This window comes from Gracilinanus agilis, chromosome 1 (assembly GCF_016433145.1).
Source record: "Gracilinanus agilis isolate LMUSP501 chromosome 1, AgileGrace, whole genome shotgun sequence".
Lineage (NCBI taxonomy): Eukaryota > Metazoa > Chordata > Mammalia > Didelphimorphia > Didelphidae > Gracilinanus > Gracilinanus agilis.
The window spans coordinates 797,737,142-797,745,991 of NC_058130.1; the positions used below are offsets into that span (position 1 = coordinate 797,737,142).

At 37.9% G+C, this 8,850-nt stretch overlaps 1 protein-coding gene across 1 annotated transcript; it reads left to right on the top strand.

Moving 5' to 3' along the window:
- Positions 1-424: 424 nt before the first annotated feature.
- Positions 425-2,452, top strand: LOC123230570 (zinc finger protein 420-like). Its single transcript, XM_044656704.1, has 3 exons — positions 425-440; positions 720-793; positions 884-2,452. Exons 1-3 carry the CDS (start codon positions 425-427, stop codon positions 2,450-2,452), a joined length of 1,659 nt encoding a protein of 552 aa, XP_044512639.1.
- The last annotated feature ends 6,398 nt before the right edge of the window (positions 2,453-8,850 follow it).

Consider the following 8,850-nt stretch of genomic DNA (forward strand, 5'->3'; position numbering starts at 1 on the left):
GAAAAAAATCAGTTTAATTTTTTCCATCAGAGGAAATATATATGTGTGTTTATATGTGTGTGTCCCCTCCTTCCTTCTGTTTTAATATCATTATTTGTTTTCTTCAGAGGCTGAGACCAATTTTGAAGTGAAGGAGATGTCTACAAAGCTGAGCCTTTTTGAAGAAGGATCTGAACCCCAAAGATGCATGAATGAGGGTCCCTGTGACCTCACTTTGAGAGAAATCTGTGACTCTAATATCATGGTAAAAAACCATGCAAAGAGTGACTGTGAATTTGATGATACTGCAGAGAAATTCAGCCAATATTCAGTCGTAAATCAGTATATGAAATCGACTTCAGAAAATGACTTTTGTCAGGATAGAAAATATAGGAAAGCATCTTTTGAAGAAGGAGGACTTCTTCATTCACCAGAGAAACCTGAAATGCCCATGAATCAAGGTAACCTAGAGGGAATGGACTTTGGCTGGATTTTAGACCTCTTTAGACATCCAAAACATAAAAGTATAGAGATGTTTTCTGCAAGTGATAAAGGTGACAGACTTTTCATTCAGAATTCTGAGCTTGGAGAACATGAGGGTATGCATACTGGAGAGAAACCTTATGAATGTAAACAGTTTGGAAAGGCCTTTACTTGGAAGGTCTCTCTCACTGATCATCAGAGAATCCACTTGGGAGAGAAACCTTATGAATGCAAACACTGTGGAAAAGCTTTCACAGAAAAGGGTACTCTTGCTGCACACCAGAGGATCCACACTGGAGAGAAACCTTATGAATGTACAGAATGTGGAAAGGCTTTTACATTGAGGAGCTCTCTCGCTGCACATCAGAGAATCCACACTGGAGAAAAACCTTATGAATATAAGCAGTGTTTTCATACAGAGGCTTTCATACAGAGGAGCTCTTTTGCAGCACATTGGAGAACCCACACTGGAGAGGAACCTTATGAATGTAAACAGTGTGGAAAGGCTTTTACTTGTAAGTTCTCTCTCACTGAACATCAGAGAATCCACACTAGGGAGAATCCTTATGAATGTAAGCAGTGTGGAAAGGCTTTTACACTGAGGAGCTCTCTCGCTGCACATCTGAGAATCCACACTGGAGAGAAACCTTATAAATGGCAACACTGTGGAAAGGCTTTTACAATGAGGGGCTCTCTCGCTGCACATAAGAGAATCCACAATGAAGAGAAACCTTATGAATGTCAATACTGTGGGAAGGCTTTTACAGTGAGGGGTCGTCTTGTTGCACATCAGAGAATCCATTCTGGAGAGAAACCTTATGAATGTACAGAATGTGGAAAGGTTTTTACTGTTAGGAGCTATCTCACTGCACATCAGAGAATTCACACTGGAGAGAAACCATATGAATGTAAACAGTGTGGAAAGGCTTTTGCCTGGGGGGACTCTCTTGCTGCGCATGAGAGAATCCACACTGGAGAGAAACCTTATAAATGTAAACAATGTGGAAAGGCTTTTACACAGAGGAGCCAACTTGCTGCCCATCAAAGAATCCACACTGGAGAGAAACCTTATGAATGTACAGAATGTGGAAAGGCTTTTACATTGAGAAGCTCTCTTGCTGCACATCAGAGAATCCACACGGGAGAGAAACCTTATGAATGTAAACACTGCGGAAAGACTTTCACACAGAGGGATTCCCTTGCTGCACATAAGAGAATCCACACTGGAGAGAAACCTTATGAATGTCAACACTGTGGAAAGGCTTTTAGAGTGAAGGGTGGTCTTGTTGCACACCAGAGAATTCACACTCGTGAGAAACCTTATGAATGTATACAGTGTGGAAAGGCTTTTGCAGCCAGGAGCCATCTCACTACACATCAGAGAATCCACACTGGAGAGAAACCATATGAATGTAAACAGTGTGGAAAGGCTTTCACAGAGAGACGCTCCCTTGCTGCACATCAGAGAATCCATACAGGAGAGAATCCATATGAATGTAAACAGTGTGGAAAGGCTTTCATATACAAGAAGACACTTGTTGCACATCAGAGAATCCACACTGGAGAAAAACCTTATGAATGTACAGAATGTGGAAAGGCTTTTACAGTGAGGGGCTCTCTTGCTGCACATCAGAGAATCCACACTGGAGAGAAACCTTATGAATGTAAACAGTGTGGAAAGACTTTCACATGGAGGGATTCTTTTGCTGAACATCAGAGCATCCACACTGGAGAGAAACCTTATGAATGTAAACACTGTGGAAAGGCTTTTAGACTGAAGGGCAGTCTTGTTGCACATCAGAGAATCCACACTGGAGAGAAACCTTTTCAATGTAAACACTGTGATAAGGCTTTCACCTGGAGGGACTCTCTTGCTACACATCAGAGAATCCACACTGGAGAGAAACCTTTTGAATGTAAACACTGTGGTAAGGCTTTCACATGGAGAGGCCATCTAGCTAAACATCAAAGCATCCACACTGGAGAGTAGACCTTATGAATGTACACAATGTGGAAAGGCTTTCACAGCAAGGAATATTGTCTTTCTAAGCATCAAAGCATCCACATTTGAGAGAAAATATATGACTGTCATGAATCCAGATAGGCTTTTGCATTAAGCTCTACGGTTGCTTCATGTCAGAAAATCTTCACTGAAGAGAAACCTCATAAGTGAGGCTGATCTTATATCATTGCCACCGTTAGAGTATTTAACATAAGAGGATACATACTAAAGAGAAACTCTAGGAAGATGATGAATTTGGTAAGGCCTTCAGGCAACAATCATCTCATATTCCCAAGCAAGAATTCCTTTTAAGTAGAAATCTTATTACTGTCATGAATGAAGAAAGACATTGACATGGAGAGTCCAGAGTTTGTTCAGTATGAGAAAATGTCTTCTGAACAGATCAGTTCCAGATGGATTCCCTTGTTGGAAGACTTTCAGCCAGAGATCATCTCTTCAAATCACTGGATTCATAATGCAGAAAAACCTAATGAATGTGCTTAAGTTGTATGTATTTTTCCCAGGAGGAGAGTGATCACTTTTATTTAGAGAAATGCAAATTGTATTAAGTCTCAGGGACCACTACACTTCAATTTGATTGACTATTAAAACAGAAAAGGAAAATGAAGAAAGTTGGAGAAGATATGGAAAAACTCAGATACTGATGAACTATTGAGTGAAGTTGTGAACTGATTCAATCTGCTGGAGAGTCCAATTTTGAACTATGTCCAAAGGGCATTAAAAAGGAAAATAACCTGTATGTATTTATTAAAAAAAAAAAAAACAACCAGCATTTAAAGCTTCTCTTTTTGGTGTGATGAAAGAATTGAAAAGTAAGAGACACCCAGCTGTGTGACCCTGGGCAAGTCACTTGACCCCCATTGCCCAACCTTATCCCTCTTCCACCAAGGAATACACAGAAGTTAAAGGTTTAAAAAAAAAAACAAAAAAAAGAAAAGTAAGAGACAACTCATCAATTGGGAGATGACTGAGTGAATTGTGGCATATGATTTTAATGGAATACTTTTGTTTTATAATTAATGAGGCGAAGGAGGAACTGAAAGAAGTGTGGAAAGGCTTGAGAACTGATGTAGCCTGAATTTAGCAACACCAGGAGAACCACTGCACAATGTGACAGAAATATTGTATGCAGAACAATTCTGAATGGTGTTATTCTCAAAAAATACAATGACCAATTCCAAAGGACTCACAATAAAAAATTTTATCTGTTTCCAGAGAAATAACTGAAGAAATCTGAATCCAGATTTAAAAAAAAATGTTTTTACTTTTTAAATTATTATTTGTTTGAGTTTAATTACCCAGAAGGATCAATATGGAAAAATGTTTTATAGGATTGCACATGCAAATTTTTATTTAAAATTGCTTAACAACTCTTGGGTGTGGGGGAGAAGATCCAAGACTCAAAATTGAAAAAAATATATTGGATATTGTTTTTACCCACAATTGTTGTCAAAAAATAAAATATCAAATGATGGAGAAGAGTTATATGTTCTGTGGTGAACAACATTGTTTCTTGTTATCAAATTTTTCTTAATTCAATATTTTTTAGGATTTTATTTTTTTAATTTTATTTTTTAATCGATTTAGAAGTATTTTTCCATGGTTTCATGATTCCTGGTGAACAACATTCTTTTTGGAATGAAAGCCTGTACAAGGAATGATTACAGGAAGGACATCACCTTGATCATATACTTGACTCAACACTGGACACATTATGCTGTAGATAAGATTCAATGTCTCCAGTTCAGTAGGAAGAGTTTTGCTGTAGCACAGATTTCATAGACTGTCCCATAGAGGAGCCCTCATTAAACACTCCAAATTTCATATTGTGCAAAAAATTGTATAATATGGACTTTTTCTTTGAAACCCTAATACCTATTATTCCTCCTCACTGTGTTGTGAATATTTATTACAGTTTTTTTAGCCATTCCTTAGTTAATTGGCACTCACTTGTTTCTTGTTTTTTGCTGGCACATGTAGATCTTACCAAACAAACAAAATGAGAGTGTAGGGGAAGATGTGGAATAGGGAACTTGATCCTTACTGTTCAGTCCATTCTATCCAAGGACTCAGGTTGGCTGATTTTTGAGTCTGACCAGAAGGCCAACCCCTCTGTGAAGTAAGAAGGGATTATTTGAGATCTCCAATTCCATGTTGTCTCTAGAAATAGGAACTTGGGAGACATCATACAGTTGAGCTCTCAGGCTAAAGAGAAACAGGACACAACTCATAAGCAAGTGGTAAGACACCCTCTTTTTCAGAAATGATGGTAAAGGAAACACATTTTTTTTGTTTATAGGAATCCCATTCCCCCATTGAGAAACAATATTATCCTCAAGAGAAATAGCCTCATATTCTTTATTGGTTAAAAATCTGAATGCTACACAATAAAACATATCTTTAAATGAACAAAGTCCTAATTACTCCTTCCTCTGATATTACTTTCCCTTTAATCAGAGAGTCATTATAATGGAGAAGGAGATCAGAATTTGACTTGCTCTCATAGCTCACAAGGAAACAAGGAGATACAAGCAGATCTCTTCAATTTTCTCCTTTCAAATATAGTCAATTAAATAATTGATGGGTTTTAACATTATCAATATCATATAATATCCAATTGATACAATTTTATACATTGTGTTATATTGTTTTATTTTAGTAGATTATGTTGTATGATACTATATCATAGAGTGTAATATTACAATCATTATCATATGACACTGAGCTTATATGCTACCTACCCAAGCATGTATTTAATTTTGCATTGACAGTAGTGGAAATCATCTATATAACTTTGTTCAGTTTCATTTATATCTGTTCTTATTAGGTCAGCTGAGCTGACTGTCTTTAAAATTACTTGTCCTGTGGTTATTTTGATTTACAGTCATAGCAGAAAAGCTCAAGGAATTCTAATCTGATTCTGGAAGGGCACAGCTCATGGATTCAAAGGACAAAAACAAAACAAAGAAATCAATTCCTAATATGAATACTATTATGAAGCACTAAAGATCATAAAAACCAGCATTCTTATAGCATTTGATAGACATTATGGGGCAAAGTTCCGTTGAGAAGTGAAATTTCTTATGAATAACTTTATAGGAGATGCTGACTGTCTGATACTTAATGACTTTGCCTGAATTTCATTTGGACAGTTACTGCTGGTTAGAGCTTAAAGTTAGATTGAATATCATTTATAATAATATTTCCCAATACCATGAGCTGTCCCATTTAGACTAAAAAGTTGGCAAACAGGTAATTTGACGTAACATCTTGGTTTATTTGTGTTTGTTTTGTTTTCAAAATGCTTACCTTCTTTTTTAAATCAATACTGTGTACTGATTGCAAGACAGAAGAAGAATGAGGGTCAGACAATGGGATTTCAGTATCTTACCAGAATAAAACAGCTAGAAAATGTCTGAGGGCAGATTTGAACCCCCAAGACCTCTCACTTGTAGGCCTGACTCAAACTCCTGAGCCTCTTAACTTCCTCCCTAACACCCATATTTCAGTCTTTTAAGACATTAAGTAAAGACTTCCTTTTTCTTTGTTTTCCCTCATTGATCACTAGTAATACTTTCTCCTTAGAATACACAGTACATGCTACCTTCTCAGAAACTCTTCAGAAAGTATTCTTGCCAGATCAACTCCTGACATTTCTGATCACCTTCTCTCTTTCTCTTCCACAGGATCACATACGTCTCTCGGAGAGCTCTTTCCTCTGTTGCCACAGGGAAAAGCATTTAAGAGTAAGACAGTTCTCCAGGTTTTACTCTTCACAACATCATACAAAATGCTTTTGTCAATATTCTATTGGTTTGTGAATGAGTGGTTTTCAGTGCTGGCTCTGATATTCTTCAGAGTTCGAAGTCTTGGGTAAATCCGTTGTGTGCTTCAGTTGCCTCTAGTCATTGGACGAGGGTTGTACTAGATGCAATTTGAATGTTCAACTCTAAATCTTGACACTTTTGCTGTTTTAGGAGTCAATAACTTTCAAGGATGTGGCTGTAGACTTCACCCAGGAGTGGTGCCTATTGGACCATTCTCAGAAAGAGCTGTACCTATAGGTGATGCTGGATAATGTGTAGAATGTAGTCTCTGTGGGTAAGAACCATTTCCTCTGTTAACTCTGAATCTGCCATTAAGGGAACGTCTTCATTCCAAGCTAGATGTACAAGATTTTGAGCGTTTCTCAATGATTAAAAAAAGCAAAAGTGTGGATGGAGATTTGTGCAGGGTTCCCCTTCATCTGCTTTTCTTAAAAAAAAAAAAAGTCTTTGAATTATGTGATAGGAAGCTGGGACTTTCCTTTCTTGCTCCTGAAATCGTTTCTCCTCTGTTTTAGATAGCTTCAGGTGAAAAATGTAAACCCTTGTTACAGATTTACCTTTCTGAAGCTAATCTCAGAAATCATCTAGTCTAGCCTCTAATTAGACCTGACATTTGTGTGTAAATTCTGTTTATATGCAGGCACCTTTTCCTTGAAGGTGGGCATTGAAGGAAACCCTATACCTGCCAAGGCAGTCCCTTCCCCATCTTTTGTTAACTTCCAGATGAGCTTTGTTATAATTTTTTCTAATTCTATTAAGTTTTTTCACAGTTCGCTAGGTGTGCCACTGAAGAAGTAGATTAATTTGGGTAGGGTGGTCATTTTTATAACACTAGCTCGTCCTACCCATTTTTCTTTCTTTTAGATATTGGACGATGCCAACTGACCACATGAAATGACCAGTCAGTTAATAAATTATTTAAAATGAAGAAAATGTACCTCTGGAGAATTCTAATCATTACACTGTCAGTGGCTTTCTTTTCAAATAGCTCAATTGTCAAAATATATTGTAAAATGATGAACAATCCCTTCTTTTCCTCCTCCTCTTCTTTCTGTGTAACTAAATATAAACTGACAGAATATATTCCAGTAACAAATGGCAGAGAAAAGCTCGCTCCTCTCCTCCTCGTCCTTCTCTCCTTGAGATGGCCCATTCTCAGGAAGCTCTCTCTTGAGAAGGTTCAGTCTTTTCATTTTATCACCCCTGTTCAGACCTCTTGTTGATGATTAATTAATGGAAATAATGAAGGTCTTTAGACCTCAGGCCCCCTGACATTAGGTTAACACCCTGAAACACCAGAGGTTTGTTTTTTTTAGTCTTGTGTCCCTTTTTAATCCTTGGGCAGAGTTTTTGCTCTGGAGAGTGCTGACTGTGGGAAAGGAAAAGATGTGCACAATCCACAGGAATAAAAGCTCCCATCTTTCCACTCCATCTTTGCCTGTCTGATAGGCAGCAATTAATCTCTGCCTCTGGATCAAGATAAGATACATAACCTCTCTAACCCCCTCACATTTCTTCTCTATTTGTCTATATTTGTAAATAAATTTCCGTCTCGATATATAATATTGGCGACCACATAATTTCATAAAATGATTGAACCATTAAATTTAACCTTTACATTTATGGCAACCATGAAGGGACTGTGTCAAGTACCCTCAAATTTCCCTCACTTTTTAAAAATTTTCCTTTCCTATCTCAAGTCAGCTTTTTTTTTTCCTGCTTCTACAATTTTCAACTGAGAAGGTTAGTTCAGTTTTCTGTTTTTTAAAAAATCATTTAGAATCTGTATACTTTAATAAAGTCCTTGGAAAAAATCCTTGAAAACACACAGACACACACATTCTCTCTCTCTCTCTCTCTCTCTCTCTCTCTCACCCTAACCCCTAGCCAATATCACCATCTGCTGGTGAAAGCAAAAATTACAGCGAAACTAATAAGTAAATTAATACCAATTAACATGGATTTTACCAACATAACCCGAGTTGGAACCGTGTTGTCTTTTCTAGGTTTAAAATGGTTCATATGTTCAGAGAACATTTCACAGTATGTCTATATAGCCGGTGAAATAGGTTTGATACTCCCCATATTCTACCTTAAGAAGTAACAAGACAATTATTTGTTTATACTCCAAGCTCAAAATGAAAGTGTGGAGAATACTTTGTGGGAAATAAAAAGTTCTATAAAAAACACTGGAAGAAGCTTAAACATCCTCCAGAATAAATCTCTCCAAACTTCCTCATTATTGGAGCCAATTCAATCTCTGTCCCACCCTACCCTACACAATCTTGTTCCTCCTACTCAGCCCACCCCCTCCCCTGCCCCCTCTACCTCCTATCCTTTCTCTTCTTCCCCAGCCACTTTCCCCCTCTTCAACCTAGCTCTCCCCCAGTCCCCACCTCTACCCTAGTCTCTCCCCCACATGCCCAACTCATCCCTCCCCCGATCCCTCTGCCCCTCTTGCACCTGTCCCAGCCCCTTTCCCCCCTGCCAAATGTATTCCTTCCCGTTCCCCTCCTGCCCCAGCTCCCCACCCTGCCC